The sequence below is a fragment of the Schistocerca gregaria genome, chromosome 2, assembly GCF_023897955.1.
Source record: "Schistocerca gregaria isolate iqSchGreg1 chromosome 2, iqSchGreg1.2, whole genome shotgun sequence".
In the NCBI taxonomy this organism is placed as follows: domain Eukaryota; kingdom Metazoa; phylum Arthropoda; class Insecta; order Orthoptera; family Acrididae; genus Schistocerca; species Schistocerca gregaria.
This window is the reverse complement of record NC_064921.1, coordinates 344,988,556-345,011,153: the sequence shown is the minus strand read 5'-3', so window position 1 is coordinate 345,011,153 and position 22,598 is coordinate 344,988,556. Positions and strand designations below refer to the sequence as shown.

Sequence of the window (22,598 nt, the reverse complement as noted above, 5' to 3'; positions counted from 1 at the left end):
ACTTAGTGCAATAAAAGAGGAATTTCTCAAGTGATTTGGGGATATATCATATTTATCTCAAGCTTTTGAATGATGCTTGAGACCATTTGCTGTTTCTGTAGATGATATTCATCCCAATTTGCAAATGGAATTAATGGATCTATAGTGTAATTCTCACCTGAGAGACAAGTTCCTTTTGGCAAGACGTGTAATAGACTTTTATCACGACTTTACACAGCAAGAGTTTCCTCGTGAAGCCGTGAAGATAATGTCAATGTTTGGCTCGACATACGTTTGTGAGAGATTTTTTTTCTGTTATGAAAATTAGTAAGTTTCAATTAAGATCAAACATCAGTGATGAAAATTTACGTAACTGTTTGAGTTTGTCCGTATGTAGAAATTTTGTTCCAGACATTAAACGTAATGTAAACTCCACCTGTGATAATTAAATAAAACATATCATAGGTAATAGGTACTTGTTCAAACCATGATTTCTTTCAAGCACTCCTACTAACCTTATTCCTTCAGTCAATAAAGCAAGCTAGGAAACAAAATGCTTATGGAGGAAGGAGCGAAGAGACGGTATGGTGGGGAGGGAAGAGAAGCGGGTGGCCAACTTGCCCCTGTGTGCACGCAGAATACCTGTTAACTTCGCACGAGCAAGTGCACCACACACGTGCAGGATTCCTGCCCGCCCCATTAAAGAGTGTAACTGAAAAATCATTTACACTATATACATGTATTATTGTCAATCACTTTTAGTTATTATATATCTACACGAAAAATCATTTACACTATATACATGTATTATTGTCAGTCACTTTTTGTCATTATATATCTACACGTAGAATTTCCACACTGGGTTTCAAGGTGGAAATCTGTGTGCTTTTTAGCAATATATTGTAGTTGATAATAAATATTTTGCTTCTCATGTTTCTGAGAAGGGAGCAATGCCTGTGATTGTCCAGAATTAAAAGACAAAATACAGGCTGAATACTAAATAAGATACAAGTAATATAATTATTAAAACACTAGATAAATTATTTGATAGGATTCATCAACAAGGATAAAACCAGAATTCTCCTAGTTCAATTGGACAAAATGCCATACATTAATATGAAAAAATGTGGCTGTTGGTGAACAAAAAAAATTCTGCTTGTGATACTGCAGAATGATAATCAGAGTAATGTAGAGTTTGAAGCTGAGTATGTAATACATGTACCCATAAATTACCATAATCCATTCATCATCATCATCTACATCATCTTCTAGAAAGGAAAATCATGTGCAAAAGGCATAACTCGACTTTCTAAACTTCTTGAAAAATGAATTGCATTATAAAGAATGTCCATAAAAGAATGCCCAAGCTACAAATTTTGATAGTATCAACTACAAGCTTTGTTGCAGCTGAATGGCAACCCCTGAGTGTAAAGCATTTTGTGTTCTGCAGTTTGCTAAGAGCGAATCTGTCATTTCAGTTCAATGGGAGTTTCATTTAAAGTTTAACTAAGATCCCCCATGTGGCAGAAACATCCACTAATGGTAGAGTCAATTCAAAATTACTGGATGGGCATGTCAAGGGAAAAGCACAGGACAACTGAAAGTGTCTGAAGAGGATGTTGACTGTGTCAGAGCACCTTACCTTCATAGTCTTAAAAAGTACGTTCAGAAAGCGAGTCTTGAACTTCAGTTGTCAAAGAACGACAGTACGGAACGTTTTAAGAAAACGTTTAAAGTTGGTACAAGTTTTAAAGCCAGATTACTCTTGTGTACTTTATAGCATTACAAATGAAGTGTTGCAATAGGTGTTCAGTGATGATGCAACTTTTCATGTAAGTGGGAAAGTAAGTACTCACAATGTTCGTATCTGCAGTCAGAACATCCTCAAGAAGCTGAGCAATATCAAAGGGATTCCCCAAAATTAAATGTTTTCTGCACTTTGTCCTGATGTAAAGTGTACATACAATTTTTTTTCACTAAAGCTACCATAACAGGTGTGGCTTATATGAATACATGGTACGACTGGCTCTTTACCCAATTAAAAGGTGAACCTAAAACTTTATTTGGAAATCAGATGGTGCCCCTCCCCATTAGCATCTCTTTGTATGAGACTGGTTGAACACTGAAGTCTCTGATCACTGGATTTGTTGTAATGGTCAATACGATGCAGCTCTTTTCCGCTGGCCTCCACCTTCACCTGACCTCACACCATGCATTTTTTCCCTTTAGGGGTTTTATAAATCATTGTGTCAACTTTCTGGCACTAAATAACAATTTTTCAGAGTTGAGACACAGAACTGAAGAGGCTATGGCTTCCTTTATTCTGGACTTGATAAAATAAAATAATTGTATGGCATTGTTGGCCGTGAGGCCCCATCTGGGGAAATTTGGCTGCCGAGTTCTAGTCTTATTGCAGATGATGCCACATTGGGCAACTTGCATGCCAGTGATGAGTATGAAATGATGATGAGGACAACACAACACTTAGTCCACGAACTGAGAAAATCTATAAATAATAAATAAATAATTCTTTTGGCCAAGATAAAGGTACTGCATATAGCTTGTGATGAAGCAAGCTGGGATATTTTTACTTCCCCTCTTGTTTTGCTATCTGCCTCCTTAAAGTTCATTTTTTCATTAATTACCATTAACATATGTGAGTATAATCTGCATTTTCATAAAATAGAAAGGCTGGCCCTCAGTTTTAAAGAACAGTTCACCAGATCTAATTTTGTGCTTAGTTTTGGGTATGTAATTAATTTCCTGATTTACTTCAACTATTCCTAGTTAATATCTTTGTTATAGGATGAAATCCATAATCATTTTGTAACTTAAATTCTGTTGTTGACTTATAAACAAATATAAATTCTGTACTAATTATAAACATTTGGAAGACAAAACACTGGCATCTTTTAAGTGTTTATTTGGCTCTATTCAAAAACATGTTAGCAAAGCCAGCCCTCCATTAATTCCAAAGTAATTACCAGTTTTGTCAAAGCAATTTTTGCATAACTATATATGTTAATTTCATCATTTAAACAAATAATTCGGCCTAACTCTCGTAGTAGAAGAAACTGTTAAAAGGAATGAATTTTAATTTTTTAATGTATTCAGTTAATTTAATGAGTGATGTTTTAATTGTAATTTCAGTAATTTAAACATCAAACAGTGTATATTTTCAGTACCTTTTATTGTGATGATATATAAAGGACCAGTTTTTGATCCTGAGACAGTCAGTCCACAGCCAAGTTTCAGACGAGGAACCCGTATTGGTTAGATCAACAGCAATGCATCAACTTAAATGTGAAATAAGTGTAACATTACCATATTATGTGGCAAAAACTGTGAACTATGTTGTTCAGTTTTTACTGTGCATAGATATTCAACAATAAGGTATTGTAACAGTAAGCTGACATATGCCTGAAAACTATTAATGGGGCTTGTCAAAAATTAAACAACGGAGGACTGGCCATATAAATTGCGTATATTGGGGAGCTGCTAACAGTGAAAGTAAAGAACTGTAAAACACAACTTTGCATCTGTTGGCTACATTATTTGCAGCAGTCAGTGTTGAAATCCCCCCCCCCCCCCCCCCCCCATCCCGACCATTTTTCAGCCAGTGGCACAACGCAGTACGCCGACACTGAAGATCATCAACGAAGAAATAAAGCAGGCGAACGTCATAAGCTCCTAATTTACTTTTCCACCGTATCTTGGAGCATACTTTATTAAAAACCTCTGATGTTATTCCTGCAACTTTTAACATCCCACAGCAACTACAAAAATAGAACACTAAAAGTCAGCAATACTAAGAATTTGAAATAATGCCCTTTGCATAGTTTCTTTTAATTTTTTTCATACAAAAGTAACATATTTACCTTCACTGTCACAGCCCTATCCTTGCTCACATCATGTGCAAGAACGCGAAGGATCTGAGGCATCAGCTGAGGAAGATAGATCTTAAATTCTGCTCCCAAAGCCACAGCTATATGTTCTGCTAATAAAATTAATGTTGTCTGCAAGGGACTGTTTATAGTCCAAAATTCCTGAAACATACATCACTTTCATCCATGTGTGTTGAATACCAACAGCAGAAAAAATTAGTATGAGCAAACAATCACTTATAGCGTATAGGAGGCATTGAAAACCACCTTCATCTTCTTTATCGAATTTCTGTTCTTGATGAAAGCTTATACACAGTACACAGGACTCACATGTACAATCAATCAATCTCTCTCTCTCTCTCTCTCTCTCTCTCTCTCTCTCTCTCTCTCTCTTCTATCTTCCTGTTTATCTATCTTTCTCTGGGGATTGTGATCTAACTGTTGAGAGAAGTTGTCTTAGCTGCAGATGGGAACTGAATTTGTGTTCATACTAAACTTATTTTAAAAGGTATGTAAATAAGAGATCTTGCCACACAGTAAAACATGGATTACAGTCAGTTGAATTTTAAAATTTATAACCATATGTATCCCTTAAACTTAAATCCATTCCTTAAACCTGAACATACATACCTTTATCAAGGTGAATATGTCATCAAGGTAATTTCTGATATGCTGTCTGACTATAGCTATCAGAACTGCCAATTGTTGGAATAAAAATTCACGAAAGTTGACATCGGCTGTCCGCACCACATTGAGAAAACTTGGCATTACTTGAGAAATGTATGGGACACATTTAATACCAAGTGATTTAAAGATAAATGTTACAGCCTGAAATATAACCACAAGGCTTATAAGTACTTGGAAGAAGAAAAATTCCAGTGGTTTGTCATGTTCCAATAAACAGTTATTTCAAGTTACAAGTCTATTCATTATTCTCAAAACAAGATAATAGGACTATTACATTTATATATTTTTTGTTAGTAGCATAAAAATAAGCAGTACACTAAGATATCGTTCTACTACACTGCTTAAGTGTGACAATGTTTAAGCAGTTTGTGTGTGTGTGTGTGTGTGTGTGTGTGTGTGTGTGTGTGTGTGTGTGTAATGTTCAAGTGATGATGATAAATGTATTAAAATATGTTAAATTGGTGAGGTATATTTAAATATATTTGCTATGATATTATGTACTATGAAAAATGTAGCAGAGTCAGTGAGAATACAATGAAGTAAAATATTACAAATCTTATACTTCTGATAGATTTTTCTGCTAGTTACAATCTAAATATTACAAAAAGTGACAACAAGCTGCCAAAATTGAAAGAAGCAACAGCAGAATGTACTGCAGCACACAGAGTAAAATGTAATGCTTTCACACTTTCATAGCTGTATGAACCAAAGGGAAAAAGGATAGAGAAAAAAGTGTTAAAGTGGCACAAGTAGTAATAATATAACTTGAAATACTGTTACAGTGTATCACATAACTGGGCAAGGACTGACTAGGCAAAATCATTTATTTATTTGCTACTTGCACATTCTGATTTTTTTCAACAGAATGCAGTACTTTATGTACACGTTGTACCTGCACTGTTGATATGAAATGAACACATTTTATATGAGTTCATGTGATTGCAGATTATTTACATTCGATCTTCATGTAAACAGTAACTGGTGAACATGTTTGGTTTTTACATAATAAATACAGACAATATCATTTTAATTTTTAATAATATGACATCCAGCAATTTGAAAACAAATGCTATCCTTATGGTCATTACTCTGAAAGTACAAACAATCAAAAAGTAAGTTAGTGTAATTTCTTGACATAAACTAAGGCTATGACAGTATTTAAAATATGGGTTAAGTGGTATACTTCACTGAACTGTACACATTACATAATAATTTAATGGCTTCATGGAAGACTGTCTTACCTGCACAACCATTGTGTGATGTTGTGACAGTGTTGGATCGCGTATAATCCTCATCAAAGTTGCTATAGCTATTGCTGGATAATACTCTTCTAGTGTTGAGGAACTCATATTCACCAACATTTCGCTAGTGGACAGGTCTGTGGGTAACAAAGAAAAATACATATGAAGCTTGCTGTTCTGTTAATACAAAGAATTTTCTCATGGAGGTAATGACATTTAAGAAATTAAAACAAGAAAAATGATAAATGCATTTCATTAAAATGACCATGGATGGTATTTTAAAATAACAAACTATCACACTGAAATAAAAGAAAGCAGTCATTAACCAAAAACTTAAATTGGACACCACAATGATGTACTATAGGCTGTTCACAAATGAAAGCAGTCTGCGCAGGTCGAAGAACGGATGGAGATTGCAGTGTTGCAGATTCCAAGTGGCATTTGCGGTATGCACATAGAGGGGTTTTGCACTTGAAGAGAACATGTATCCTGCAAATTATGGTTCTCACTTCTTTATGTAGAATGCATCACTTACCACCATCATCAGCTAAGACAACATGCACCAAATGGAATAAAAATGCATTAAATAACTCGTGCAACCATGTTTAAAGTGCACACCTGTTGTGATATTCACAACAGAGAGCTCAGAACACCACTGAACACTCACTGGCTGTCAGACAATGCATGATGTTGGGTGTGCAGAAAAGCATAAACTTGATTACCATCATTTGTGACTCCAACTAATGGTCTAATTCAAGTGTACATGCCACTCTTCAGTTATGGCTTCACCAATAGATATAAAAGGGGACATAAAGTTTAATATGAAAAACCAACCACAGGCCACATTGTTTTTCTTTTTTTACTGAACTCTAAACTTTTTTTTCTTTTAGTGGGATACACATCCACACAGTACTTGGCCACACTTTCCCATGTACACAACCCCAAACAGATTCAAAATAATTTAATACAAATTACAAAAAATGGTTACAGAAACCCTTATATCTCACATAATCCAGTTGGTGCAACTGACATTATAATATTGAATAATTTGAACTGTCAAACACAAACAGAAGTTCACCCAGTAGCACTAATAATTACCACCGGTAAGGAAGCCTAAAAAAAGTTGGAACTTGTTTCCACACTACTTACTCAAATAATACTAATGATAAAATGCAATCAATCACCTATAGTTGACTGATGTATGGCACATAGAAACAGGCTACAAAAAGCAGTATTTACATTAGCTTTCAAGCTCTGCCTCTTTCTCTAGCAAAAGTACACACATTCACAGACACCAACAAACCAGACACCCAGACATGCACACCCACATCCGCGGTGAAACTGACTGTTGATTATCAATAGCTGAGAGCAGTTGCCTGGGCAGATGGAGGTGGGAATGGGGTGTGGAAGATACACGAGGCAAGGAGGGGTAGTGGGGTAGTGGGATAGTGTGAGTCAGGTTTTTCAACAGATAACTCAGCAGCTGCACAAAAATATGAAAGGGGTTGAGATGGTAGAGCATGTAAGTGGTAGACAGAGAGGGGGTAGTGAGCGAAGGAAAGTAGAGGAAGGTGGAGATGAAGAGGGAGACAGGGAGGAAAGAGAGAAAGGGGTAGGTGAGGGAAAGGGGGGAGACTGTGGGAGGGATGGAGAGAGAATCAGGGGGGGGGGGGGGAGAGAAAGGGAGGGGGAGAGAGGAAGGAGATGGGGGAGGAGGGAGGGAGGGAGAGACAGAGAGGGAGGGAGGGAGAGAGAGAGAGGGGAGGGAGGGAGGGAGGGAGATAGAGAATGTCTGCATGGGAGAAGCGGCAGGAGAGGTGGTGAGAGAAGCCGTTACATGGTCTGGATGGAGAGGGAGTGGTGTGGACGGAAGAGAGAAGAGAAAAGTTAATGTTAGGTAGCAGGTGTGCAACCCATGGTCTAGGGCTACTTATCAAAACTTCCTGGGTCCTGGGTTCAAATCTCACCATTGCTTAAATTTTGAATAAAAAATCACCAGCAACAGTAGCCTATGTCCTTCAGTATAAGAAGTCAATCTCATTCTGCCAACTGCACTGCCAAAGAGGGTGGACGAGAGGACAGCGGTTCAGGGCACTCTCTTGTCCTTGAAGTGGGAAAGTGCCCTTAAAATGTGGAAGAACCAGCAATGATCATCAGGATGTAGAAGGAAAGGAAAACATTACCTTACAGACACATAATGTATATCCACAGGACACGGGGCCTATAACTGAAGAAGTGATGATCTCTCCATTGGCAAAAGATACCAGATTTGTCCATCATTTGGATCTCTGGGTGGGGATTGCCAAGTGGAAGGTGACCATGAAAAAAGACTGAGTAGCTACTGAAAGGGTAACATTCTACAAATCGGGATGGGAAATGTTAAAGTTCGAAAACAGTAGGGAAGGAAGAAAATCTGAAAAGAGAAATGCCAAGACTCAATCTAGATGTAGGGGGGTCAGTGAAGTGGAGCAGAAAGAAGACAAGGATTTCTGGTCAGGTTAGTATAGGGTTGTATCAGCAGCACCAGAAAACAATACAACAGGAGTAGGATTCATTATGAGTAGAGAAGTGGGGCAGAGAATGACTTACTTTGAACAAATCAGTGATAGAGTTGTTCTCAACAGAATCGACAGCAAACCAGAACTGATAACAATAGTTCAGATATACAAGCTGAATCTGCAATCATAAGATAAAGAGATACAGAAGTTATTTGAGGATAATGAACGGATAATTCAGTATGTGAAGGAAGATGAAAATCTAATAGTCATGGGGGACTGGAATGCAGTTGTAGCGGAAAGAATAGAACAAATGGCTATGGGAGGATATGGGCTTAGTAGCAGAAATGAGAGAGGAGGATGACTTCTTGAGTTCTGCAACACATTTGAGATAGTAATAGTGAATAGTCTGTTAAAGAATCACAAGAGTAGCAGTTATATTTGGAAAAAGTCAGATGTGGGAAAATGCTTAAAGTTTTCTGAGGCTATAAATGAATAGCTCAGTTGGCAGTTCAGCTGAAAAGGAATGGACATCTTTACAAAGAGCAATCACAGAACTTGGAAAGAAAAGTGTATTTACAAGGAAGGTACACTATTTGATCAAAAGTATCCAGACAATCACAAAAACATATGTTTCTCATATTAGGTGCATTGTGCTCCCACCTACTGCCAGTTGCTCCATATCAGTGGCATAAGCAGTCATTGAACATCACGAGAGAACAGAATGGGACGCTCTATGCAACTCAAGGACTTTGAACGTGGTCAGGTGATTGGGTATCACTTGTGTCACACATCTGTACATGAGATTTCCACACTCCCAAACGTTCCTAGGTCCACTGTTTCCAATGTGATGGTGAAGTGGAAACATGAATGGACATGTAGAGCACAAAAGCGTACAGGCTAACTGTGTCTGTTGACTGGCAGAGAGTGCCGATAGTTGAGGAGGGTCTTAATGTGTAATAGGCTGACATCTATCCATACCATCACACAGGAATTCCAAAGTGCATCAGGATCCACTACAAGTACTATGACAGTTAGGCGGCAGGTGAGAAAACTTGGACTTCATGATCAAGCGGCTGCTCATAAGCTACACATCACACCAGTAGAAATGACACCTTGCTTGGTGTAAGGAGCATAAACATTGGACGATTAACATGGGAAAAATGTTGTGTGGAGTGACAAATCATGGCATACAATTTGGTGATCCGATGGCAGGTTGTGGGTGTGGCAAATGCCTGGTGAACGTCATCTGCCAGCATGTGTAGTGCCAACAGTAAAATTCGGAGACGGTGGTGTTATGAGGCACTCGTGCCTTTCAAGGAGGGGGCCTGCACCCCTTGTTGTTTTGTGTGGCACTATCATAGCACGAGCCTACATTGATGTTTTAAGCACCTTCTTGCTTCTCACTGCTGAAGAACAATTCGGGGATTGTGATTGCATCTTTCAACACGATCGAGCACCTGTTCATAAAGCACAGCCTGTAGTGAAGTGGTTACATGACAGTAACATCCCAGTAATGAATTGGCCTGCTCAGAGTCCTGACCTGAATCGTACAGAACACCTTTGGGACGTTTCGGAACACCGGCTTCTTGCCAGACCTCACCGACTGACATCAATACCTCTCCTCAGTGCAGCACTTCATGAAGATTGGGATGCCATTTTCCAGCATTACCAACAGAGGGCACCAGGAACTTGTAAGTAATTTTCACCCAGGTGTCTGGACACTTTTGATCACACAGTGTAACTGCAGATAAACGATGGGTAACAGAAGAAATACTTCACTTGATCGAAGAAAGAAGGAAGTGCAAAAATGTTGAGGGACATTTAGGAATATGGAAATACAAGTCACATTGGAATGAAATAAATAGGAAGTGCAGGGAAGCTACACAAAAAATGTGATGAAATCGAAACCTAAATGATTATCAGAAGGACTGGCTCAGCATATAGAAAACTCAGGGCAACCTGTGGTGAAATTAAAAGAAAGGGTGCTAACATTAACAGTGCAATAGGAATTCCACTGTTAAATGGATAGGTGAGAACAGACAGGTGGAAAGAGGACACTGAAGGCCTCTATGAGGGGGAGGGCTCATCTGATGAAGTGATAGAGGAAGAAACAAGACTCAGCAGGAAAGAGTTAGGGGATCCAGTATTAGCATCAGAATTTAATGGAACTTTGGATGACTTAAGATCAAACAAGGCAGAAGGGATACACAACATTCCATCAGAATTTCTAAAATCAAGGGTGTGTGAAACTGGAGAGATACCATCAGGTTTTTGAAAAAACATCATCCACATAATGTTACAGATAGCAAGATCTGACAAGTATGAGAATCATCACTCAACCAGTATATCAGTTGCTGACAAGAGCAATATGCAAAAGATTAGAATAGAAAACTGAGGACCTTTTAGATGACAATCGCTCTGGTTTTAGCAAAGGTAAATACACCAGAGATGCAGTTCTCACATTGCGCTTAGTAACAAAAGCAAAACTGAAGAAAAATCAAGATACATTCACATGATTTGTTGACCTGGAAAAAGCATTTGACAATGTAAAATGGTGCAAGACATTCAAAATTCTAAGAAAAATAGGATTAAGCTAGAGGGAAAGATGGATAATATACAGTATGTTAAAGAACCAAGAGGGAACAATAAGACTGGGAGACCAAGAATGATGTGCTCGGTCTAAAATGGCTGTAAGACACGGATGTAGTCTTTTAGCCCTACTGTACAATCAATATTTCATAGTAGTAAAGACAGTAATAAAAGAAAGGTTCAAAAGTGGGATTAAAATTCAAATTTAACTCATATCGATGACAGAGTCACTGTGGGCTTTGCTACCATCAGTGGAACTGAAGGAGAATTACAGGAGCTACTGAATGGAATGAATAGTCTAATGAGTATAGAATAAGGAATGAGAGAAAATCAAATACATACAAACATAATGAAAAGTGGCAGAAATGAGAATAGTCAGAAACTAAACTTAAGAACTGGGGTTCATACAAAGTTAAGGAATTCTGCTATCTAGGCAGCAAAATAACCCACAATGGGTAGAGCAAGGATGACAAGAAGAAGTTGACTAGCACTGGCAAAATGGGCATTCCTGGCTAAGAGAAGTCTACTAGTATCAAACACAGACCTTACTCTGAGGAATACATTTCTAAGGATGTACATTTGGAGTGCAGCATTCTAGGGTAGTGAAACAAGAACTTTGGGAAAACCAGAAAAGAAGAGAATTGCAGCATCTGAGATGTGGTGCTACAGAAGAAGGATGAAAATAATGTGAACTGATAAGGTAAGGAATGAGGAGGTTCTGCACAGAATTGGCAAGGAAAGAAATATATAGTAAACACTGACAAGGAGGAGGAACAGGATGATATGACATCTGTTACACATCAGGGCGTAGCTTCCATGGTACCTGAGGGTACTGCACAGGACAAAAACTGTAACAGAAGACACAGATTAAACAATGGAAACTCCAGGTAGGAATATCAACAATGTAGGAATAGATAAGACTGCTCACATGTAGCATTCGGCCACAGCCTTCGTCAGTAAACACACACACACACACACACACACACACACACACACACACACACACACACACACAACTCCAGCATCGCAGACTGGAATACAACATCATGTGGAATGTATGCTGCTATCTGGAGTGGGGTAGGAAGGGGAAGGAGAAAGTATAGTAGTGTGCGGGTGGGGAGAGAGATGAATGATGTCTGCTGGAGTGTGTAGTGACTAGACTCCAACAGGTACAGCATCAGGAGTCTTGGGGCACAGGGGTGGGGAAACAAAGGAACAAAAAACAAGAGGAGTGAGGAAAGACAGGCGGATGCATTGGCAGAAGGCTGCAAATAAACAAGATGGGAGATAAGAATGGTGAGGAGTTGATAGGACATAGAAGGTGGAAACTCTTGGGTGGAGAGTATGGGGACTGTAAGTTACCTGCTTTCATAGGTGGCCTGTCCCCTGACAAATAGGACAAACCTGTGACACAACTGGTATAGGAAGTGCTGGGTGGGTGGATTGTCAGGTTTTGCACCTGGATCTTCCACAGGGATGATCCTTGTGGCAAGGGGTTCAGATTGGGTGGTATAGGGATGGACTAGGATGTTGCAGAGATTGGGAGGGTGATTGAACACCATTTCAACGGTGGGGGTACAGGTGGGGATGGGTGAACGGGGGGGGGGGGGGGGGGGGGGGGAGTAACTCGGGTAGGATGTCCGTCATGTCAGGGCACGGCGATTGGTATTCAAAGCCCTGGCAAAAGATGTGGTAGTTGTTCCAGTAAGGAGTGCTACTGGGTGACGAAGGGGACACTCCTTTGTAGCTGGTTTTTAGGGGTGGTGGGAGGATCGGAATTGTGAGGGGAAATGGTACGTGAGACCTATTTGCAGACTATGTCTGTCAAGTCATTTACCAGAATGATCAACGGAAAATCTCATATAAAGATGTGAAACAAATACTAACAAACAGATAGAGGGGCTGGACAGTACTTACCTCAGCTCAGTACAGCCAATAGATACACAAAACAGAACAGAAAATTTACGTATCCTAGCTTTCGGAACTTTTTTCCTTCACCAGGGAGGAGAGAGGGGGAAAAAATGGGGAAGAAGGGAAAATGGATTCAGTTACTCACAAGCCAGGTTATGAAGCAACAGGGGAAAGGTAAACAGGGAGGGTAGCAAAGATGGAGGCATGGGTGCCAGAGGGAAGCCAAAGATATTCTACTGTAAGTACTGTGCCAGCTTCAAACCAAAGAGGATGCATCCAAAAGTAAAGAGGTATATAGGGTGTTACAAAAAGGTACGGCCAACATTCCTCACACACAAATAAAGAAAAGATGTTATGTGGACATGTGTCCGTAAATGCTTAATTTCCATGTTAGAGCTCATTTTAGTTTCATCAGTATGTACTATACTTCCTCGATTCACCGCCAGTTGGCCCAATTGAAGGAAGGTAATGTTAACTTCGGTGCTTGTGTTGACATGCGACTCATTGCTCTACAGTACTAGCATCAAGCACATCAGCACATCAGTACATAGCATCAACAGGTTACTGTTCATCACAAACGTGGTTTTGCAGTCAGTGCAATGTTTACAAATGCGGAGTTGGCAGATGCCCATTTGATGTATGGATTATCACGAGGCAATAGCCGTGGTGCAGTACGTTTGTATTGAGACAGATTTCCAGACCAAAGGTGTCCTGACAGGAAGACATTCGAAGCAATTGATCGGCGTCTTAGGGAGCACGGAACATTCCAGCCTATGACTCGCAACTGGGGAAGACTTAGAACGAAGAGGACACCTGCAATGGATGTGGCAATTTTTCGCGCAGTTGACGATAACCCTAATGTCAACGTCAGAGAAGTTGCTGCTGTAGAAGGTAACGTTGACCACGTCACTGTATGGAGAGTGCTACGGGAGAACCAGTTGTTTACATACCATGTACAGTGTGTGCAGGCACTATCAGCAGCTGATTGGCCTCCACAGGTACACTTCTGCGAATGGTTCATCCAACAATGTGTCAATCATCATTTCAGTGCAAATGTTCTCTTTACGGATGAGGCTTCATTCCATTGTGATCAAATTGTAAATTTTCACAATCAACATGTGTAGGCTGACAAGAATCCGCATGCAATTGTGCAATCACGTCATCAACACAGATTTTCTGTGAACGTTTGGGCAAGCATTGTTGGTGATGTCTTGATTGGGCCCCATATTCTTCCACCTACGCTCAATGGAGCACGTTATCATGATTTCATACTCTACCTGTGCTGCTAGAACGTGTGTCTTTACAAGTACGACACAACATGTGTTTCATGCACGATGGAGCTCCTGCACATTTCAGTCGAAGTGTTCGTATGCTTCTCAACAACAGATCCGATGACCGATGGATTGGTAGAGGCGGACCAAGTCCATGGCCTCCATGCTCTCCTGACCTCAACCCTCTTGACTTTCATTTATGGGGGCATTTGAAAGCTCTTGTCTACGCAACCCCGGTACCAAGTAGAGACTCTTCATGCTCGTATTGTGGATGGCTGTGATAAAATACACCATTCTCCAGGGCTGCATCAGCGCATCAGGGATTCCATGCGACGGAGGGTGGATGCATGTATCCTCGCTAACGGAGGACATTATGAACATTTCCTGTAACAAAGTGTTTGAAGTCATGCTGGTACATTCTGTTGCTGTGTGTTTCCATTCCATGATTAATGTGATTTGAAGAGAAGTAATAAAATGAGCTCTAACATGGAAAGTAAGCGTTTCCGGACACATGTCCACGTAACATATTTTCTTTCTTTGTGTGTGAGGAATGTTTCCTGAATGTTTGGCAGTACCTTTTTGTAACACCCTGTATAAGACAAGTGTCTGGCACAGTTGTTAGCTCAGTTACTGCTGCTATAATGGATGAAAAGATGTGTGAATGGCTGAAGACGAAAGGGAAAGAGGAGAAGACTGAAGAGTAAATGGGAGTTGTGTTTATCTTTATACTATATACCCATTTACTTCTGTATGCATCCTCTTTCGTTTGAAGCTGGCACAGTACTTACAGTAGAATATCTTTGGCTTCCCTCTGACACCCATGCCTCCATCTTTGCTACCCTCCCTGTTTACCTTTCCCCTGTTGCTTCATCATAACCTGGGTTGTGAGTAACTGAATCCACTTTCCTTTCTTCCCCTCTTTCTCTTCTCCCTGACGAAGGAACAAAGTTCTGAAAGCTAGGATACGTAAATTTTCTGTTCTGTTTTGTGTATCTATCGGCTGTACTGAGCTGAGGTAAGCACTGGCCAGCTCCTCTATCTCTTTGTTAGTATTTGTTTCAAGTCATTTACCAGCTTGGCTGCAATCATTGAACAGCTTCTTATATTTGTACGTCTACCAACCAGCTGTCCACCAGGATGAATGGCCACTGCAAAACTGTGGCTGAAGTCAAAGTACACCACCCTGTGACACAACATGCAGCTGAACATAACACACTTGATTTCAAGGGCTGCTTTATTACCTGGATCCTCCCCTCCACCACCAGCTATTCTGAACTGCACAGATGCGAGTTATCCTTACAACATATTCTCCACTCCTGAAATTATCCTGACCTCAACATACGGTAACTACTGTCCCCACCCCCTCCATCCCCTATGTCTTATCATCTCCTCCCTATTCTTGTCTCCCACCCTGTTTATTTACAGGCCTCTGCCAATGCATCTGCTCATCTTTTCTCGATCCTCTCATTTTTTATTCGTTTTTCTCACACCTCCCTGCCCCATAACCTCCTGATGCAGCGCCTGCTCGAGTCTAGTCCCTGCACACTCCACCAGACAGCATTCGTCTCTCTCTCCCCATCTGTAAACTACTATCTCTTCCCCTTCCCCACCCCTCCAGCTTGCTACTTGCATCCCATGGGACTTTGCATTCGAGCCCGAGATGTTGGAGTTGTCAGCCATGTGTGCATGAGGCATGCTTGTGTGTGTGTGTGTGTGTGTGTGTGTGTGTGTGTGTGTTGCCTCTCTTTACAGAGGAAGGCTGTGGCCGAAGCTATATTCGAGTGTCTTTTAATTGTGCCTATCTGCAACTTGACGTGTCTTCTTTATGGTAAGTAGCAGTCTATCGTTTTCTACATGGAAGACAAAGATAGGAACACACCAAACAATTGAGGACATAGGTTTCAATTGTTTCTCTGAAATGAAAAGCTTGACACAGGAGATGAATTCATGAGAGGCCACATCAAACCGTCTTAAGATTGATGGGAAAAAAAAAAAAAAAAAAAAAAAAAAAAAAAAAAAAAAAAAAAAAAGGAGAGAGAATGAGAGAATACACACATTGGTGGTGGGGGGGGGGGGGGGGGGGAGAATGGCAGTACATGATCACAATGGAGAAGGAGTGGCGTTGACAGAAGAGAGAAGGGAAACAGGTTGGTGGAGGTTTAGACTAGGGGGATTGAGAGTGTGCAGGATATGCTGGAGAGACATTTCCCATCTGCATAGTTGACAGAAACTTGTGCAGGAAGAGAGTATGCAAATAGCTCATGTAGTGACGCAACTGATGAAGTCATTAATGCTGTTGTGCACAACGTGTTTGGCAACTGGATTGTCAAATTTTCAGTTTTTTCCAGTTTGGTCATCGCCATTCATGCATGTAGACAGTTGGTTACTTGTCATGCCAACATAGAATGCTGCACAGTAACTGCAGCATAGCTGATATATTACATGATGGCTTTCACATGTGGTGCTGCCTTTTATAGGTTAGGAAATGCCTGTTACTGGACTTCAGTGGGAAGTGGTGGGTCGGTGTATGGGGCAGGTCTTGCATTTGGGTCAACCACAATGGAATTACCAATGAGGTGCAGGATTGTAATAGGGATGGACAAGAATATTCTGTAGGTTGGGTGAGTGGCAGAACACTACTTTAGGTGATGTGGGCAGGGTTTTCGGTAGGACATCCCCCATCTCAGAACACAAAGAGAGGTGGCTGAAACCCTGGTGAAGGATGTGGTTGAGCTTCTGAAGGCCAGGGTAACACTGAGCAGCCAGGGGAGAGTTGATCAGTGGCTGGTTAACTGGATTAATGGCGCCAGAGGAGCAGGTGGCACAGGAGAGTTGTCAGTCTCTAGTACGGTTATTGGAATATTTCAACAACTTCTACTTTCTACTGTGGACATGGTGTCCACAGGTGTTGAGGATGTAAGGAAGAGATTTTTTGACATGGAATGGGTGACAGCTGTCAAAGTGGAGGTACTGATTGTGGTTGGTGCACTTAATATGAACACCTGTATTTATAAAGGCATCTGAGAGGTGGCACTGACCCAACGTGTATAAGTCTTACTACTTCCTAAATGTCTCACCTTTAGCCCTAAACCCATATTTAACTGTGCTGGACTTGCAAAGGACATTCTTTCTTTTACTCATTCTCTGCAGTAAAAATATTTCTTTGGCAAAACCCCACTGAAAACAGCCATCCAAAAACCCAACAAAGTACCTTGTTTAAAATAGTTTCAGTCTCCCTTCAACTGTGACCCTCCTCCCCTTACACAGTCATCCACTGATAAACTTTCAAGAATTCCTCACTTTTATCCTGGCTACAGGTTCCTTTCCTAAATCCCTTCCCAGTGAATACAACATCACTCCTATGGAATACACAGCTATCTGTAACCTGAAAACCAATCCAGACCTTATCCTCCTCCCACAGGCAAAGGCTCCACCACGATGCTCATCAATCACAGCAAGTACATGGATGAGGTTCTCCACCTACGATTCAACATCTCTGCATACAAATGTTACAACTATAATCTCATGCCATAAGTCCAACAGGAGCTCCAACAGTTGCTCAGGGACTTAAATCTGACCCAAAACTTGGCTGCATCTCTCTCCTCTAACCGGCAACCACCCCCACTCCTACCATTTATGCACTCCCCAAACCCAACCACCACAGTTTCACCTAATGACCATCCCATTTTGGTTGAATGCAATGCTCTCACAAAGCAAACCTCTGCCTTTGTTGACCAACAACTCTACACTATTTCCAGTAACCTCTCACCCTAAATTCAAGACATCACTCACTTTCTCCACTACATTTCCACACTTCCTATCCTGTTACAATCGCACTTGTTCTTGGTCACTGTGATGCAACATTTTTATACATCAACATCCTCCATGCCCAAGGCCTCTTGCCCATGGAACACCACCTAGCCTAACATCCTTCTGATACCTTAATTTAAACAAAATTCCACATGCCACCTTTAAATGAAAGGTGCAGCACAAGAAGCTTCTCTTTGGTGGTAAATGCTACCTATACAGGTCACACTTAGATGTATTTTAAAAAAATAATGAGCTAAAGGGAATTATCACAGTTGTAAATGCTAAGACAGTGAAGCTCAATGTAAAAACTATAAATAACAGGTCAGTAAAAGACGAAATAAGAACTATGTTGTACATACCCTGACTTGACTCTGCTTCGCTCTTACTGTCACTCATGGAAATTAAAGCAGTTGACTCAACCTGAGTATCAATCTGGCCTAGATTCATTTTGTGCTTGTATGGATCCAGTGCTCCTAAAAGACCTAGAGCACGTATTGTTCCTCGTCTGAAAAGACATAACATTGTAATACATACTTGTACATAACAAGATCATCATAAATAATGACTAGGGATGGGCTAAATTATTATTAATTATGAGAAATAAGTTATAACATTCCAGTTCCAAGCTAGTACCAGGTTCCAACAATCTATTAATCATTTAATAGGCTTCACACAGCTCACGGGGTATACTCAAACCTGAAAAACAATTTACAGTATTGTAACAAGGTTTTCTAAGTTTATTACATTGCTATGGAAATAATTTTGAATTTTGTTATATATAATATTCTAAATAATGTATTTACTCTTGGCCCAAGAGTTCATATTTAAAAACAAAATTTTTGTACACATAAAATTGAAAATTGCTATACTTTACTTTGTTATAGTATATCACATCTGCATAATGTGTGAGTATAAAATTTTTCGCAAGAGTGCACAACATACACTGAACTGCAAGCATATTGAGGTGTCTGCAAGGGAATGGTATAACAGTGGCCTCTCATATTTTCTCGGTACATCAAAATTTGCAGCATCTGAAGGACACAACTTGGTCGGTCATGCTATAAATGAAAAAAAACAACTCAGCTCTATACTTGAAAGTACACCAATGATGAGTAATGGAACAGTTTCAATGTGATAGGTAACTGTTCTTGAAACAACGATAACAGTATAACCGTACTTTTACGTTCCCAGACCTGAAGTTTTCCTGCCGTTTATGACACTTTTCATCATTCCCGTCAAATTTCCTATGTCCACAACTTTAATTTGCACCCAATTTTGTGTCAACATATTTATTATTTTCCTTTAATTTGCAGATTATGAAAAGATGTTCGTGGTGAAAAAATATGACATTGGCATGATGATGGCCATCCCGTAGTGTTTACAAAAATTTCATGGTTAAGTTTCTTGACACTGAGCACATTTGAACCCATAAATGAGTAAAAGTTGAAACCCTATGTGCCTTATCTCCCACCACTGCACTCTATTTGGCATGGAGGCTGATGGGAGTAACTAGGTTCATTTGAATAAAGATATTATGATCAATCATGCAGAATGACACATATTCAAACTCTACAGAAAATATTTATCTACATATTTGCACTAGACAACGAGAAAAATTCTCCTAACGCGTAGTGCTAAGCATGAAAAATATATAACTAGTGCAGTATTTCATTATTTAAATAATGAATGACAGCTACAGACTTTCAAAAACATTGATTATGATGTATGAAATTGAGTCAAATGTTCCTACTTCCCAGACAGTTATAAGTTCCAGCTACATCAGTGGTTTTTATTAGATAATAAACCTTAATTAGATAATAAACCTTAATTAGGTAATAAACAAGTCACTGACAAATCTTTTGAAGTCTGTTATGCGCATATATCATACACAAAGTGTGAAAATGCAAGGGGTATTCTACACGTAGCTTTTACAGCTTAAACATTTCCCACATTTTATATTTTCCCACATTCTACACGATTATTTTGAAGTAAAATATGTAAAAGTGGAGTTTCACTGTATGTTGCAAGCATGCAAATGACACCCTGACTACATGGAGCTATATGTGTTTAAAAGGTTACAAGATGGAACTCTATTATAGTGACAGGGCACAAATGGTATGCTTTCGTTTTAAATTAGTGAAATTTTTATGTTGAGGATAATATTATTACTTGCAAAAAAAGGGGTGAATAGTGAAAATGCAATTTTCTGTTGGTGAATCCTAAAACACAAAATTTCAATATTCTGAAATCTAGGAAAAAGGAATCTGCTTGTTGCTCTTCATCCACAATTCACACGATATTGTGCATGAGAAGGGCAAGCCGAGTTTGGCAGAAACATTACTTTCTGAATACATGCTGATTTGTGGATAGAATCAGTTGTGTCACACTGAACTTTATTATATTCCAACTTCAAATTTGTTCAGGAAATCTGTAGCAAACCATTGTTAAGGTTATGCATCTGTATTTTGCCGGTCTGTCTTTTATCCTTCTTACTTATAGCTTGCACTTTTTTCTGGTCACTTGGGACTTGGTGATGGGCAAGTGATTCATGATAAATGCAGGCTAAGTAAGGGCTCAGTACCTTTGGGTATTCTCTTTAAGACCAAACTGAGATTCCATCTGGACTTGGCAACTTATTTGTTTTCCACTGCTTCAGCTGCTTCTCAATCCCAGAGATGCCTATTCCTACGTCCTCCATACGGAAGTCTTGTGAGATGGTCAAAAAATGGTGCATCTGTATGACTCTCACTCATGAATGACTTTTTAAATGCAAAATTTAAAACTTCAGATATCACCACACCAGACTGGGTGGCAAGTGTTTACGTACATTATCGGAAAGATCCTTCACTAAGGCATGATGGTGGAAGTAGTTGTATGCTTTGCAAATTGATCTTTTTGCAGACACACATATTTCTACTAAGTTTCAGCTGTCGACACTGTCATGTTCTTTTTTGACCCAAGACCATAACAATCTCTGCTTCCTCAGCATTTTTAAAATTTTGTAATTAAACCGTGGTGGGCTATCACTGACCTTAATCCACTTATTCAGCACATATTTGTCTAGTATGCAATTTATCAGTTTCAACTTTGCCCATGATTCCTCAGTGTTCATCAGCTGGGAACTAAATGGTGTCCATTCACTCTTTAAGTATGCTCTGAGCAATTGCTTTCCTGTTCTTTCCAGCTTAAATACTCTCATAGCCTTCTTCACTGATTAACTTTAACAACCACTATTGCTGTGATGACATGATCACTAATCCCTCTCTCTATACTGACACTGTCAATGAGGTAAGATTTCTATGTAGCTACAAGATCTAAAATAGTTCCAGTGTGTGAGAGTTGTGGAACAAGCTGATCAAGACAGTTTTTGGAAAACACACTCAGAACTGAAGTGCCAAACTACTGCTCAACATCTCTGCCATATGGTGAATGGTAATTGATCATCATATAGATTCTTAAAAAACAAAAATGTGTAGTAAATTGTACAAGAACTAATTTGCAACTTACATTTTGAAGTATCACATTTGTCCTAATTTACATGAATTTTATGTATCTTTTCTTTACTTTATTGCATTTTTTTGCTAATCATGAATAAAATCTCTACATAAACTTTGAACTTTTGTAAATTACAGTAATTTTTAAAGTTGTATACAGCTGGCGAGGTACACGCAACTACCAACAAAAGCTGAATCAAGTGAAGTAACGTACAGGAAATGACACTGCAAACGCAGTAGAATATACAGTTTCATTTGTTCTTTAAAGTTAAATGGTGTTCTTTTATGATGTTACTTACCGTATGACAGTCTGCTGCTCAGTTTTCAGGAAAGATATAAGCGTATCCAGGAGTGTAGGGTATTGCTCATAAGGTTTTACAACATGTCCTGTGGCACCTACAAGTTGGCCTAGAGCCCAGAGAGCAACACATCGCTTCTCTGGGGAACTTGCGTCTCCTAGCATTTCAAGTAAGATAGAAAGCAGCTCTGGCATCCACTGCTGCATTTCATTTCCATTGACCTTTAAAGTGGCAATAACAACAAGTAATAATAATTAGCATAATACAGTGTTGTCATAATATAATAACATTTATTATTATTTATCAATTGTCTGATGCAGTGTAAGTGCTTAGCTGTTATACTGTCCAAGCATTCTAACTTAAATAACACATCTTTGGCAAATAACAGCTGTTCCAAATATTTACAAACTCATGCAGTAATTTAAACAAAGAGTTTTGAAATTGAAATAAATTATCTAATACTCATACCTCTGCAAGATTTCCTATTGCTGTGAGAACGCTTATGACAACTCCTGGATTTGGTTCTAGATCTCGTAGCTTGGGTACTAAGACCTTAAGAATGGGGTCCATATAGTGCCGAATGAGACGAGGGGCATGCACAACCAAGTTGTCCAACATTCGGGATGCCTGTTCCTTATTTCGTCCCATACCACTGTGTTCTAGCTCTGTCAGTAACTGAAAAAAAAAGGACCAAATAGACACAACGAACAGTTATTGACACATGATAAGAGACAAACACATTCTTTTCAATGTCGTTAACATTAATTTTAAATAATAATTAAATTCTTCAGTTTGTTAAGCCATAAAAAAAGCCATCTCCACAGCTTTCAGTAGTGGTCATCCCATTTCACACTTTGTATGCACTCTAGTATTCAGACCAACCTTCTGGTTGCTGCTGCTGTTTTTAGATGCGGTACAACAAATTGATTATGACA

The 22,598-nt window shown here is 39.5% G+C and overlaps 1 protein-coding gene across 4 annotated transcripts in view; it reads right to left on the bottom strand.

Moving 5' to 3' along the window:
- Positions 1–22,598, bottom strand: part of LOC126337021 (serine/threonine-protein kinase mTOR) — a 236,436-nt gene that overhangs the window by 139,923 nt on the left and 73,915 nt on the right. For all 4 annotated transcript variants that reach the window (XM_050001292.1, XM_050001294.1, XM_050001291.1 and 1 more), the window contains 6 exons: positions 22,132–22,338; positions 21,664–21,884; positions 18,230–18,375; positions 5,792–5,928; positions 4,494–4,691; positions 3,858–4,025 (listed from right to left, as the gene is read on the bottom strand). In XM_050001292.1, the coding sequence (XP_049857249.1) occupies positions 3,858–4,025; positions 4,494–4,691; positions 5,792–5,928; positions 18,230–18,375; positions 21,664–21,884; positions 22,132–22,338 (1,077 nt within the window). The remainder of the gene's footprint in view (positions 1–3,857; positions 4,026–4,493; positions 4,692–5,791; positions 5,929–18,229; positions 18,376–21,663; positions 21,885–22,131; positions 22,339–22,598) is intronic.